The sequence below is a fragment of the Pterocles gutturalis genome, unplaced genomic scaffold (genome assembly GCF_000699245.1).
Source record: "Pterocles gutturalis isolate BGI_N339 unplaced genomic scaffold, ASM69924v1 scaffold17036, whole genome shotgun sequence".
In the NCBI taxonomy this organism is placed as follows: domain Eukaryota; kingdom Metazoa; phylum Chordata; class Aves; order Pterocliformes; family Pteroclidae; genus Pterocles; species Pterocles gutturalis.
The window spans coordinates 25251-41426 of record NW_010103406.1 but is presented as its reverse complement, the minus strand read 5'-3'; the positions used below and the strand labels follow the sequence as shown (position 1 = coordinate 41426).

The window sequence follows — 16176 nt, the reverse complement described above, 5'->3', positions numbered from 1 at the left end:
AAGCAGCATTTATAAATAAGAATCCCAAGGAAAAATAGGAACCTCAGAGGAGTAAGATAAGTACTTTTAGGAACTATGCAGGAACTGGCTACAATTTCAGGTGTCTGAACAAATCCAGTTCTGTAGGACCACCCGCAGATAAGAAGCAGCAGCCTTAAAACCATACCCTTCTCACATCTTTGGATTCCAGCTGGAAGGTGGTATGACTCTGCTGCCAAAAATGCTTGATGTGGCAAGAGATGTAGAATGGGACAGGAGAAGACCTGGCTTTCAAGCACTTAATGGGCACTCCAAAAATGCAGATTAAAAAAAAAAAAAGTATGCTTGTAAACAAAATATTGCAGCTACCCATTCTGCATCTGCTCAGTTAGCTGTAGCTTAGTGTTGGCTGGTTCTAGCAATTCTCTCCTCAGAATCACTCCCTAGAAAGCTCATGTGCCTGTAGCTGCAGGGGCTTGGTTCACCAGCCTGTCTTGGGATCAGCTTTTGCCACAGCTGCACAGGACCACGTCAGTCTTCTGTCAGTAACTGAGTAGGTGGCACCCAGCTGAGAGGCAAAAGGAATGCAGAGCTGTGAACTGCAGAAGTTGGGGCACTCACTGAAGTAAACATGAACCCAGTGCTCCACCTATCTAAAGAACAAGCTTGCTTCTAAGGAGACTAAACCTTGGGGGCCCAAGTCATGGACCTAGATTCTCTGTAGTAACTGTACCGTACAAATCCAATACTAATTAGTCTCCAGCAATACACCCCAAATTAACTTTTTTTGCCATCTTAACAGTTTCTATATGTTTATCTCACCGAGCAGCTTGAAGATCCATAGTGAAAAGCCCATATTCTAGTATTATGCACAACAGAAAAGCTCACAAGAAAAGTAGTAATTCCTTCTTCAAAGCAGAATTTAAAGAATATGCAATAAATAAGGCACAAGCCAGACAGGGTAACAGAAAATTTGCAATGGTTGTTCAGAAAGTAAACGTCTGCCAGGAAAGCAAGGACCCAAAGGAAAAAAAAAAGACTAATCGTAACACATATAAATACAGAGATTAATTTAAGACTGACAAAACTATGATGGCAGTCCATCCCTAGTCCTCTCCTACTTTGAAAGGCTTCCAACGTTCATATTCTTTTAACACAACTGCGTGGATAATATAACAATCTTAATAATTCTAGGAAATCAGAGCAGGTCAACACAGCCCTTTCATTCAAAGTACAGCCACTATCATTAAAACTTTTCCTCACTCACTTCATATTTTAATAGTCAGAATTATTTAATTGCTTAGACATCTACACTCAGTAAAGCACCACACGAGATTCTGTAAAACTTTAATTTATTCCCCTCCCAAGTATCCAGAATAGAAGACCCTCAAGTTGGAGAAAAATGTGACAAAGAAATAAGATTACCAGGATAGCTGTTCACATGAAGAAGAAAAAGCACATACTACCAAGGTTACACAGAAAACAACCCAAAAGTCCTATTTCATGGGATAGTGCAAGTTAACAGCATGTCTCTGTCAAGGATACCTTCATTTGGATTATAAAAGTTTTACAGAACAGAGTTAGATCACGAGTCTGGATGGGTCTCTGATATTTTACTATAGCATTAGGAACGTACTGTTTGAAAGATGATGTACAGAATGACCCACCAAACAAATGTACTTACAAGCCTGGGGAGAAAAAAATTATTTTTCAGTTTATTCAAAATAAAAATACACATAGAATTATGAAAATATAGGTTTACTATTTCCACCACACAGAAGTCAATGCTGCTGTCGGAAAGGCTTGCAAGATTATTTCAAGTTTTTAAAGTTCATCTTTTTCCCTCAATAAGGTGTACCTATGTTCACTGGGTGCCAGTTTCTGGAATGAGCTTTCTGGTGGGCTGCTTGCTAAATCCTGAATTGCCTGAAAAACAGAACAAACAGCAAAATTGCTTGTTAGACTAATTTTAATAATCAATCACCTCCACTGAATGGACTTCAAGCATTAATTATGGGCGTGCACGAATGTCCAGCATTCTTACAAATTGAGTTGTTGGTTTTTTTGGAAGGTACATTTTAAGTTCCAAGTACGTGGAATACACACACACACACACACACACAGAGAGTAATTAATTACCACCAGTTAAGGATATTCCTTTTGTTGGCACATCTCAAAGGTAATCATCATCACAGAAGTTTCTGCACAAGTGACTTAAAGGTATTTCAAATGCACCTCATTGTTGATCTGAGTCTATCTACCACTTGCTTTGAAGGTATTCTGGTTTGTGTGTTTGTTTTTGAGAGACACCAGGGCAAAAGTGACATTGCTGCCAAAATATTTTAGAATTAATTTTCTATGGAAACTAAAAAAAACCTGAAACCAAACCCAAATGAGCCACCAGTGTGACCAGGTGGCCAAGAAGGCCAACAGCATCCTGGCCTGCATCAGCAATAGTGTGGCCAGCAGGACTAGGGAAGTGATTGTGCCCCTGTACTCGGCACTGGTGAGGCCGCACCTTGAATCCTGTGTTCAGTTTTGGGCCCCTCACCACAAGAAGGACATTGAGGTGCTGGAGCAGGTCCAGAGAAGGGCAATGAAGCTGGTGAAGGGTCTGGAGCACAGGTCTGATGAGGAGCGGCTGAGGGAACTGGGGTTGTTTAGTCTAGAGAAGAGGAGGCTGAGGGGAGACCTTATCACTCTCTACAACTACCTGAAAGGAGGTTGTAGTGAGGTGGGTGCTGGCCTCTTCTCTAAAGCAACAAGTGACAGGACAAGAGGAAATGGCCTCAAGTTGCACCAGGGGAGGGTTAGGCTCGATATTAGAAAAAATTTCTTCACTGAAAGAGTGATCAGGCATTGGAACAGGCTGCCCAGGGAAGTGGTGGAGGCACCATCCCTGGAGGTGTTCAAGAAACGTGTAGATGTGGTGCTTAGGGACATGGTTTAGTGAGTTAGGTGGTGTGGGTTGATGGTTGGACTTGATGATCCTTGAGGTCTTTTCCAACCTTAATGATCCTATGATTCTATAAACATGCAATTCAAGAGATGTACATGACCTAAGACAGCAACCTCCAGTTTAGTTAAGGCCAGTATTTCCATTGCACAGGCATACACATCTTCCACAAGATGGCAGGATGCCATACAGAGATGAGAAAGTAAACATCCCAGGTTTTGTGTGCATTTTTCAAGGCAGAATGGAAACAAGAGCAAGCAGGTAGCTCTCAGCAACGTGCATGTGCCCAGATAAGCAGCAGGATCCAGGGACTTGCCAGGCTTCCTCCCTGGCCAAACCTCCTCTACATTGCAATTGCCTCAGTGTCTCTTCCTCAGGTACGCCGCCTGTCTGTCTCTGAGCTGACCAACTGCCTGGCCTATGCCTCAGTCTCCAGCCCTATTTTCTGCATCTCCTGTTGACCTGAATTCTGGTTGCTCAATGAATTCCTGAGAAACACAGGGAGTTACCAGTTAAAGGAATTACTGCTGAGACAATTCAGCCCTCATATTTTCAGAGCCAGTCATGACAACAGTCAAAAGTCTCCTCACCCAAGGCAAGTCTTCCAAGGCATTCATGCTTTTATATCTTTTAACTTTGAGCAGGATCACAGGAGGCTGCACTCACACCACTTAGTGCACAGCCACCCTTACCACATCCCACAGATGACCAGGAAAAAGAGCCTGTAGCCATACATCGTTTCTGTCCCTCACCCATGGGTTCTGGGATGGCCCAAGGCACCCCAACACAAGGGCATCAGGTCTCTGGGACCAATGTAGCTCTTTGAGCCCTACACAATGCAACATATAACTAAAAAGAAGTGTTTAAAAACAGTTATTTCTTTAGAGAGTGCCTGAGGTAATGAGAAGGTTGCTTGACAGGCTGTTACATTTACACTTTTCAGCCTGACACCAAGCACATGAGCTGAGTGGTGTATCAGGAAGGCACAGAGCTGGTCAAGACACAGGTAGAAGACTGGGCTGAGCAGAGGGAATTGAGGCTGGTAATGTCCTTTCTTTTCTGCTTCTTGTATTAAACTAAACACTGAGGTGCTCCTGAGGTTTTGTCTGGAGAATGATCTAGCTGTGTTCCTGAAGAGATCCCAGGAGTGACTTGCAGGCATGTCGTTATACAGCATAACAACCTTTGAGCAGAACAGTGAAGAATCCAAAATGACAAATGCAGCCTGTGACCACTATTAATGCCACTTGTTAACTGCATTAATAAAAGTAATAAGCCCTATTACCACATATCAATCTTTTGTTGATGCTCTAATAATCTGCCTCCTGTCTGGATTGATGACGTCAGGTAAATAAATAAAACAATCAGTTGATGTTTCCCCTTAGAAGCACCTTCTCTTAGTGTGTTGTGGGGGAAATAGTCCATTTATGATGTGTCATCAGTTTTTGCAGTGAAATCACATGAGAACTTAAGAGCAGATCTATGAGCTCAAAACAGTTATCTAGCCCAAGATCTTCTGTTTCAGTGGAGAAAATACATATTCTTATACTCTTCCCTTATTTGAGGCAAACAGGTACCACACTTTGCCCTATTGCTCTGCCTGCCTTTACCCAAATGAAGTTAAAGGAAGAGCCCAGCAGAAGCGGCAACGTTACACTCCTATAAACAGATTCATCTTTCAGGAGACTGAAGTTAAAAGTACGCACATATTTGAAAGTACAGCTCTGACAAGGAGTAAAAAAAGGTTTTTATTAAATGGCCAAATTACATTTATTTGTTGTAACCTTACCTGACCAGGTGCTACATCAGTTGGATCAGGGCCATGATGAAACTCTCTATGCAATTTTCCAGAATGCAAGTCTAGTACAAATTGCTTCAGTTTACCTGGAACTCTGGAACATATCCAATAGAAACACCCATGTTTATTACAAGATAAGTCCAAGCACAGAAGATTTAAAGTGCATTGTTTAGAGTAGCCAAGTTCTGTTCATCTGTCACACTATGTCCACTTTTAGGTTATTAACAGAGGACAGGAAGCCAAATGGTTTGTTAAGGTATCCTACCAGCTTCTTTTTCTTTCCACTGTCTCTTGAGAACACAGCAAGTATTTAGTCTTTTCAATAACTCCCACAGAGTTGTACTAGCCAATAATTTCATTGTATACTCACTTCAGCTCCCCACTAACCATAATGTAAGAGGGAACAGCAGGTTCCAAATGCACAGTTTACAGATACAAATGACAGTTGGGTAGCAGTATCGACAAAAACATCTTTGAAAGGCTCTCTAGTGCCTGAGCAACTGCATATACACTAGAGATAAGCGCTAAGAGGATATCAATGTAAATCCAATCTGAGATCATCTACTGTCACCCACAGCAAACGTGCTAAACTACAGCATCCAATTTTATTTGTGAAATGTGAAATAGACTAAAAAGCTTAAAATGAACAGTCGATTTAATAAGTATTAAAGATTAGATTAAAAAACTATAACATGAGCACTATGCATGCAATCAAAAGGTAATGCATGAATGGAGACAGGTTATATAGGGAGTCTTTCATCAGACCAATTATTACATTTAGGAAGGAGGGACAAAGTGTGGTCAGATGGGCTATCAGCAGTATTTCAGACTACTAGAAAACTCTATAGATAAAACATAGTATAACGTAGAGTCAGAGGGTACCACCACAGCAATGTCTGTAACTAATCAGTATTACAGTGGTACTTTGAGGTCTCTCTTCACTTCCCAGATAAGGTCGGGAATTAGTACTGATGGAGGGAAGGGGGTTCATTCCAGCCTAGTTGTAGGGATGTAGCAGAATCATGGCTCCCTGCTTTACCTTGGGCTCCTGCCCTGTTCTAGGTCAGGCACACTGCCGGAGACATTCCCCTTCAACCTCCTCTCCTAATGCAGCAAGGGCATTTGGTACCTACAGCCTCTTGTAGCTCAGCCAGTTCTTGCTGAGTGGCTGCAACTGATCTGTTGAGCACTCCTTACTATCATTTGTGACCTGGGATGGATGACAGCAGGATGAATAGGGCCAGGTGGCCAAAGTATGAGGACAAATTCATTTGCCTATGAAATGGCTGTTCTCTAAACAGAGGAGAGGAAATCTTTTAGTGGGCCACTTCTGAAAGTACCATATCCACACCCTATTGGTTGGTGGCAGCACTGAGATTACAAGAGACAGCCTGGGGACAGCTTGTAAGGGTCCAGAAAATGTACTAAAGTGTCAGAAATCCTTGCAGGTAGATGAAAGTCTCCGAATTAAGATTTTACCTATTATTTAAAAAAAAAAAATTAAAAAAAAAGGCAGCAAACAAACCAAAACAAAAATCCAAACCACACACACACACACCAGAGTATCACCCCAGGAACCCCAAGCTTTCCTTGTTTACAAACTGTTTGTTAGGTATTTCTAAGTATCAGCTCAATCTCCTAGAGTGAGGTCAAATAATTATTCACCATTAAGCAACTGTCTACAATCCTGACATCTCTCTTTCTCATTTGTATGTAACAATTGGTATACAAAAAAGCAATTAGCTGTTATCATTCTGACAGTGTTTCACAGAAACAGAAGGTGTAAGAATCATAACATGCAAGTCTAAACTAAACATCTCTATTACATCTTAAAGAGACATTAATTTATTTTACAGTTGTTTCAAAAGTGACAATAAAAAGAAGCTTTCAAAATGCAAATATCCCACTATTTTTTTAAGTGCTGGCATGTGCAGTGAACATAATCTTCCACAGAAATAGGAACACAGGGAGAAAAACAGTCACTCTCAGAGTTTCAACATACAAAGCTTCAGATATTTGAAAAGCACTATTTGAGATACATCAAACAGAGACTACATTTTAAGAATAAGCCTGTGGAGAATTATGGGGAGAAGCTAGGTTCGAACCCTCCTTCCAAATGTCAACATTTCAGGTAGAAAAATGCCTGCTGGAATGGAAGAATTATACATGGGTTTACGTTCACATTGCATGCTAGGTCTGAGCTTTGAATCCTTGGCTTTGACGGAAATGAAATACTCCGAGTTTTTGAAAGTATGAACAGGCAAAAATTATGAATGGGCAAAAATTCAAGTCTCAAAGCCTGGGCACCAAACCAGGACTTAACAAGCAGTGTATATGCAGGTAACTCCTTTGAGACAGAAACTGGAGTTTAACACATAACCTGAAGATAAATACACAATGCTTGTCTCATGCTGAAAGCTCCTGAAGATAACATTCGCACATCTTCACTCTTCAACTGAACCATGGGAGACAGAACATCTATTTCCAAGGCAGTACAACATAAAGAGATAGGCTGATGTCAAGTGGATTACCAAAGTGGTATTTTGCCTGAGCATCCCTGATACTTCTCTCTCACCTATTTTATCCAGATAACAAGCCAATGATCAGCCATTTTCCAAGCTGCTTAATGTGAGATTCTCTTCTTGCATAAACCAATGCCACTGCATTTAAACAGTGGCTTCACACCAAATCATATCGCTTTAAGGCTCCGACACCAAATCGTACATAGGCAGCCTTACCTATCCCAGATTTATTTACCTTTCTATTATAGTACTGATTAAAATATGAACACGTCTTTTCGTTTGTTCTTCTCAAATTAAAATGCACAAAGAAAAATACTTACGACAAGTCACTGAAGTCTGGAAAGACATACATGTGCCTAAAGCTATCAATGGCAATAACAGGGCAGTCCGCTGGAGTCTTCTGAATATGGAGGAGCGGGTGCCTGAATTTATCACAGTCAGCATGAAGGAAGTTTATGGTACCTTAAAATTGTGAGCAGACAAAAATCCATGTTAAGATCTTTTTATTATTATCTTAAAACCCTAAACACTTTCATAAGTGTTACAAAAGGTAGAGAAACTTGACAGATACAGCATGCAAAACTTGAAAATAGATTTGAGTAAATAACACCACCAAAATAATGGATTTTGTTAAAGTGTTTTTGCCCACAATTCCCTCTCAAACTGCATGAAATCATGTAGACAAGAAGGATTTCTGCAATACTTACTCACTACTAAATTGTGTATATATTTTAATTATTTCCAGAGGAGTCAGTCCTCACTGTCAAAAGTACATAAAGGCCTTTGGTCTCAAAGGCCAAACAGAATCCTAGCTTTAAAGCTGTTGCTTCCACTGTACTGAGTTTGCCTGAAAAAAATTACACTAGTAAAACCAAGAAGTAGGAGGTACTACACACCTTTTTCACTTATTAATTGTCGTGCAACCTCCTGTTGGAATTTCTCCAAACTCTCCAAGTCATCTTTCATGTGGAAAAGTATGAGAAAAGGAAGGCCTTCTTCTGTCAGTTCCTGCACAGAAAACAAACATCAAATCTAATTTCTTAAGGCCATTTAAGTGATTCCATCAATTTTCAAATTCAGCAACATCAATTTTCAAATTCAGCAAGATCTCTACTTTAAAAACAGCTGAAAGAACGGGACTAATGATGTTAACTGCTTACCCTTCATCTAAGATATCCAAGTGATACAGTTAACTATGTTTCCTTCCTCTATATCATATAGAGCAGACAAAGGATGAAGGTATTTCCTTATCAACATTTCAGGAAAGGATACACTTGCACCGGAATACTTGCTCAAAAGAAATAGCCCAATTCTGAGAAAACACATCATCTTCATAGAAACAACAATGAGGTCTAAACAGAATTGTATTAGATACTATGAAAAGCTGAGTGTGTATTCGAGACCCAGCCTAGCTCGGTTCATGTAATAAGTTGGTGTTTTCTTCGCATAACATAATGAATGAGTATCTTTAAATAACTCCACCCCAAAACCAAACCAAAACAAAAACGGAAGAAAAAAGAAAAAAAGCAGAAGCTGATGACATAGCTATATCAGTGATGATCAAGTACTTTCTCTTGCCACTAAGTGTGTCTTAACTGGTCATCTGTACAACACCATTATTAAATTCACAGGCTAGTATATGACTAAAACTGATGAAGAAATGAAAGCCTTTGTTGGACAGGCAAGCTTTTGTTCCTCGTAGAAATCTGTTCCTGCAGCCCGAGTGCCTTTTAAAGATCTCTGTCCAGGGACAAATAAATGTAGGAACTTCTTGAAAAATTTATTCAGGATTTTTCTTTCACTCAAAACCCAACCAAAACACGAACAACATGTACTTGCTTGTTTCAAAAGTGATTTTTAGGCACCTTTGAACATCAGCTCAGCTCGCTAGAGCTCAACTGAAGAAATAATCGTTTATCATCTAACAAATGCCCACAGTCTTACCTATCTTTCATTTGTACAACTGGTGTACAAGCAACTGCTGCTATTTCTTCGATTCTAGCCTGTATCAGAATAAAATCTATGCTTTTTGAGAAAGATAGTACTTGTTCATTCTGCCAACAAATAGAATAGCTATTTCAGGTATTTTGATTCACAGTAAGTTGGAAGAAATGCTTTCCCTATCAGTAGGCAGCCAGTTCCATAGTGTACATGAAATGGCTGTCACTCTCCCTTAAACCAAGTCTGTCAGGTAAGTTGAAGCTTGGTCTTTTAACAGCACATTACAAAGATCCTCATAACGTTAGTGCTTTTGAAGAAATTCAAGCTTCCTAATCCCAAAACCAACCACTAATCACATTTGCTCATTATTATTTTCACACACATGAATTCGATTGGGTCTCAGACTCCTCTCCTACCAGAGGATGGGAAAAAGTGTGTTTCGTATGACTACAATTATGGCTCTGTTTCCACACTCATTTCAGCAGGTACGTTTCCAGAGGGAGAACTCCCAGAGCTTGGTATTCCAGCTCTAAGCCGCCCTCTTGCTTGCAAGCAGCTAAAAGGACAACCTCAGTTTCGATACCTGCATAGTTAAAACCTTATACGTAGTGAGTTGCATTCACAAGATCAATTAATTTCCAAATAGGTTGTTAGGACAGTTGGCTTGGAAGCCTTGCTAACTTTGGCCTTAACTGGTGTCTATGAAGTACCTTCCCTTGTTTGCTTTTCTATTCCAGCTTTCATAGTACGTCTCACTGATCAGGATGCAACCTACCAGCAGTTTACAGAGGCCAACTGTGATTTTAAAATTGACTTACGTTAAAGTTTTTATATGGTATTCTAGTACCATAAACACAGCTTAACAGTCACAGCACTTCATCTCTTTACCCTGTAATATTGTGCAGTATGCACTCAGACCCCATTTAAATACTATACAATTTCAGCAGAAATCTCAATTTTGGCCTGTTTAAATTTGTTTGGGTACTGGCAGCACTGAAATTTTTAAACAAATGTCACTAGGTAAAATGTTACGTTGGCATGGTAAGTATATGCCTTAGGAAACAGGAATTGAGCGTTGAGAGTCCAACCAGAAAAACCATGACACAATGTGGTACAAGATGACCGTGATGAACCTTGGTTTCTAAGGGTATGAATCCAATTTCACCATGGGAAAAGTACACTGAAAACCTACCACACACTTCTAAACATGTTAACATGTAGCGTCTTTTACATACTGAGTTGCAAATGAATTAAAATTTGTTTAGCTAACAGAACTTTCCAATAAAAGTTAGTGGAGTTGACTAGAAGGTTGTACTTAAACCATTTGTGCATTGCCAGTTACCAGTGCTTAAACATCGATGGACAAAAAAAAAAAAAAAAAAAAATCACATGGTTTTTATTACAATTCCCAGAAGATTGCCAGTTCCATAGATGGTCACCCACCATTTAATGTGCTCATTTGTTAGATAATGTTTTGGAAGTGATTAATACAGTAACATTTTTCTACTATTAACCTTAGCATTAACTTTTAAAAGCTGATTATAACTAAAGGGTGGTTCACAACTATTTTACTCCTTCAAACTGTGATGGATGTGCTGACATGGATATTTTCTACACTGACTAGGAACATTTTTTCAAGGTCATAATAGATGCAAAAACCACATAAATAACATTTATGTCTGAATCTTAAGTCAACATTTAGTCATAACTTCTGTATAAATAATATTTTATTTACTTTAGATAATACCCATGTTATGCACCCATACATAGACACACATTCTTATACATGCATATACTTAGTGTCCAAGTGTCTGCACTCTGCAAATCATGAGACACTTCTTATGTGATCTATATGCATGATTATAACCTCTTACTTTGGTAGTGTACAAAACTACAGCAAATCCACCTCCAGTGAACTTCAAATCTAACCAAAGAGGTCCAAACAAATGAAAAGACAACTATTTTCTGTGAAAAGCAAAGCATGCAGAACATTCTTTGGCATAGATTAAAGACCTTGAAAGAGACATTTTGGTTGTGAGAAAGAAACCCCAGAAGTAGAATGGTAGAAAAAATACTTACCTCCCCATTTTCAAATGTAATTTCTCGAACTAGTGGTACACATTTATCTTGTGTCCATGCATAAATCAAATCAAAATTAGTTAGTGAGCCTAAATACACCATATCTGGAGCATTTTCCTGTTGAGAAGAAAAATATCCTAGTTGAGAAGCAGTAAAAATGACACTGCTACCTACAAAGAAGGTTACCAACCCAACATAAATCATAGAATCATTAAGGTTGGAAAAGACCTCAAGGATCATCAAGTCCAACCATCAACCCACACCACCTAACCCAATAAACCATGTCCCTAAGCACCACATCTACCCGTTTCTTGAACACCTCCAGGGATGGTGACTCCACCACTTCCCTGGGCAGCCTGTTCCAATGCCTGATCACTCTTTCAGTGAAGAAATTTTTTCTAATATCCAGCCTAAACCTCCCCTGGTGCAACTTGAGGCCATTTCCTCTTGCCCTGTCACTTGTTACTTTAGAGAAGAGGCCAGCACCCACCTCACTACAACCTCCTTTCAGGTAGTTGTAGAGAGTGATAAGGTCTCCCTTCAGCCTCCTCTTCTCTAGACTAAACAACCCCAGTTCCCTCAGCCGCTCCTCATCAGACCTGTGCTTCAGACCCTTCACCAGCTTCGTTGCCCTTCTCTGGACCTGCTCCAGCACCTCAATGTCCTTCTTGTGGTGAGGGGCCCAAAACTGAACACAGGATTCAAGGTGCGGCCTCACCAGTGCCGAGTACAGGGGCACAATCACTTCCCTAGTCCCGCTGGCCACACTATTTCTGATGCAGACCAGGATGCTCTTGGCCTTAAAGTAACAATATCTAAATATTGAAAACCAATCTTATACCAATGTTCAACCCTTGTGCATGCAACATTTCTATTAACTATGTTACAAAATTACAACAGGAAAATAAATATTACATATGATCATTTATGCAGTCAACTCCACTTTTTAAGACAAGTAGAATTGAAAAGATACTTTGTTTCCAAATTAAGGATGCTTCAATAAAGCTATTTAGACTTAGCCTTAGCTAGGCTGAGACACAGTATCTCCATACCTAACTCCTTCAGATATAAAATAAATACAGATATTAAGCTTCTTCATGCTGATAGTTACAAAGACTCACAAAAAAACCCACCAACATTCCCAATGTTCTACAGGACTTGAAACTGGTATTTTACATTTGCTTTGCCAAAGATATATGAATAAATAATAGTTTTCCTTTAGCTGCTAGTAGTTTTAACTTGTAATTCAGTGCTGCTGCCTTTTAATGTAATTAAAGTTTTAGTTAACATGAAGTGAAGCATGACTACGCAAGCTGCAGCCACGATTAAGCACACCTTAATTCAGAAACACCATATAAATTAGGTAACATAATAAATTCTGGTTTTGCAGAAAAAGGTTTGAAACTCCCTCCCTCCCTTAGGTATTTTTAAAATTTATTTATATTTTGCAAGAGCAGATTTTCAGATATCAATTATGTTTCTAAAAAGAAATTCTTGCAGATTTTCTTCTGTACTGAATTTTTCCTCAAGTAAAACTATGTTTATGAGAGTTTGTTAACATACAGTTAATGTTACTAATTACTTTTTTTAATGAAAAGACCAGCTTGTAGCTCTTGTGGGCTAAGACACACAAGACAGGCAAGTGACAGTCATAAAAATATTTAGCAATTGTCACTTGCTTTGAAAAACATGAAATGCACCAGCTGTTGAACTTCACAGATTTTTAAGACTTCTACAGAACACGAAGTATCTATACACAAGTCCACTGTGTTCTTAAGAAAAAAAAAATTTCGGGACATTGAAATTTAAAATGACAGATTTAGGTTTTGTGCACTTACTTGGCAACAAATGAGGCCAAGATCTTTTTCAGTGACTCAGAAACATTAGTTCCTACGACCCTATTTCTCATGCTGTTTAGTGATGAAATAAAACCAAGATTTGAGATGCAGTAACAAACTGAATTATGTGAATATAGTCTCCATGAGTTCATATTCACATATAATAACAATAAGCAGAATAAAAAACACAGTTACACTTACCCCTGGTGGCTTGTAGATTACATTGTCTCCGCTAAATCTCTCTGCTTTTGAAATATCCCTACAACAAACCAACCAGTAAGCATGTCTTGGTACAGACAAATAAAATAACGGAGATACCAAAAATCATATTTTAATTTGCTATCCTTTCTTTACTTCTTTTCTTTCCTTCAAAATTTGAGAATTAAAATCCTTGATCTTTAAAGTAAACTGTAAAGTGACGCCACAGAAATTTGGCCTGCCTAAATAAGAGGGCATTAAGGAATCAGCAAGATGTATCTCCAAGATCAGAAACGTGGCCTAAAGGCATCAAAGTGCAAGTGATAAAAGCCCACGTAATTTTGGATAAGAGACCATCAGGAAAAAATGTTAATGAATTAATATAATAATGTAAATTAAAAAGAATATGAATAGCTATTCTTAAGGAAGGAAAGGAGAGAAAGGTAGACTCTTGTTTGCTTTTACTCTTCCAGTTCCATTGTTTACACTAGAAATTTATGTCTTATCTTCTCTGACAAGGAAGGGCTTTGAGGTGCTCTACAGGCACAGGCAATGAGAAAATGGATAGCAAATAAGCCCACGCTGCCTGTTGTACCTGCAAAACAGATCTAGAGAGCGCAAGACACAGCATGCCGTTTCTGACCATTGATGATATGGTACATAGGTACCTGAAAAACACACACAGTTCCTCCTTGGCATTCAGCTTAGTATATCACCCTAGTAAATTCCTCCCCTGCCTCTGGAATATTTTGTGGTTCCTTAATCACAGTCACAACAGAGTGCCCTGAAAGCTGCTAGCTTGTACCCCCAAAATTATAATCTCTTATTCAAACAGGGACAGCTATGCACGCAACACAGAAGATAGAAAAAATGAGTCAAGAAAGCTGTCAAAAAGAATAAACCCTTTCACCACCTTCAGACATTGAAAGAGGCCTCTTCTCTCCCATGCCTTACTGTTCCCATGTAACTCATGCTGGCAAGACAGAGCTGACCGGCTATGTATGCCACCAGAGAGAAAAATGAACTACCTACTTCTTTTCCTTTTAGCTTAGGCTAAAAAGAAAGCAAGTCAGCCTCTGGGAACATTAGCTAAGTGTTCCAGCTTCTCCAATTATAGTATCTCTTTTGTGGACTCAATATAAGCATTGGTGAAGACTGATTAAGAGATTTAAGGGGGAGGGGAAAAAAGAGGAGTAAAAATATCTCAATTTATCTCACTGCAAGAAGAGGTAAATCTTCCAGGGTTCTGAACAATTTAGTAGGACAAGGGGAAAAAAAAAAAGACAAGACATCATAAGGCTTAACTGAAAGTAACAAGGTTTCACTTACTTCATTTGATCTAACTATCCTTTCCTTATTACATAACAAAAGACATCTTACACCTATCGGTAGTTGCATCAGTTTAGAGAAGCATCTTTTAAAATGCATTTTTGTATTCCGGACATGATGACTGCTCTCATCATGAGAAATTAGGCTTCTTTATGACCATTATCACTGAGGTAAACCACTCGAATCCCAAACAATCCTTCACTGAATAAGAAGAAAGTGAAGACATACAGGCTCCCTGCCCCATCGCTGCTTGGAAAGCTGATAATAATCTATAATGAAACATATGCTCTAGGGTAAGCCTGCAGTGGAACCCAAAAGGTCCTCTTCTATGTTATTCCACTTCAATAGCTGCAGCTGTGACTGATTTGTTTTCAGATAACTCAAAGTGGGGACATGATGTGAAAATCCCCAAAGCCTGAAGACACACCTTTTTAAAATAACTACCAAAATAGGAACACTTCAGTTTGCATTTTGCTTCTTCTTGAAGCAGTAACATAGAAGGTGAACCTGAACCACCCCTCCCCATCCCTGCCAATATTTGCTTGCTATCATAAAATCAAAACAGTTCCTAGATTCATCAGTCTCTGCCATAAGTCACTTACAGTTCATCATAGCCTTTTAAAACAAGAATATTTTTTGGCTGTTTTAGTTTTCTGCTTTTGGCTTCCTATGCCACAGCACAATGGCACAAGGACATTCTCTTCCATGTCTACAAACATTCCAGATTTATCCCTCTCTAGTTCTACTTGTAAAACCCATCTCTAATCTCTCTTTACCAGTATCCCTCCTATCTCCTGCTTACAAGTCTTCTCTCATTAATCTTGCTCTACAGTCACCTCAGATCTTAAAAGACTGTAAAGATGAGTTGATTTAAGAATACTTGTAAGATCAAGATGATTTGCAACTAGGAACCATTTAAAAATAGGCTATTACAACTACATAAAGCCAGAGTAATTTTGGCATAGCAGGGAACAGTTCTGCCTTGACAGAAGTTAGCAAAGTAATTAATTTTTTCTTGTCCAATTGATTCTTTTGAGTTCATTTTCGCTTATTAGAAGTTTGAACATGAGAGCTCCTGTTACCATATACCTCCCATTAGTGACTGACAACAGATTTTGTTCAAATAGATGAAACATCATCTACCTTGATACATTCTCCCATTTTCTCCACTATTCTTCACTACATCCAATTAAAAAAAAACAACAAACAACCCTTAGGGCAACTGTATGTGGTATAAAAGCTAGTATAACCCATCCAAATTCCTGATCTTGCAGCTTTGGGTAGACGGCAAACCACTGCATTCACACATTAATGCCCAATCACTTTAAATTGATTGGTGCTGGCACATTAAACACTGCAAAAAGAATCTATAATTGGATTTTATTATGCTACTTAAAAAGGGGATCACTCGCTCCCAATTTATTCTTCTTCCTCCAGTGAAGACATTTTAATATTTTTAAATATTGCTGTAAATCTGTATAACAAGGAGAAATTTGAATTTCTGTAGGTTGTTCTTCTGTGCTCATACTATGAAGC

At 38.9% G+C, this 16176-nt stretch overlaps 1 protein-coding gene across 1 annotated transcript in view; it reads right to left on the bottom strand.

Moving 5' to 3' along the window:
* Positions 1-1314: 1314 nt before the first annotated feature.
* ERP44 (endoplasmic reticulum protein 44) overlaps positions 1315-16176 on the bottom strand; it is a gene marked incomplete at its 5' end in the record, with an annotated part of 30450 nt that continues 15588 nt past the window's right edge. The window contains 6 exons of the mRNA XM_010086717.1: positions 1315-1905; positions 4725-4827; positions 7576-7717; positions 8152-8263; positions 11276-11392; positions 13315-13372. Of these exons, the coding sequence (XP_010085019.1) occupies positions 1804-1905; positions 4725-4827; positions 7576-7717; positions 8152-8263; positions 11276-11392; positions 13315-13372 (634 nt within the window). The remainder of the gene's footprint in view (positions 1906-4724; positions 4828-7575; positions 7718-8151; positions 8264-11275; positions 11393-13314; positions 13373-16176) is intronic.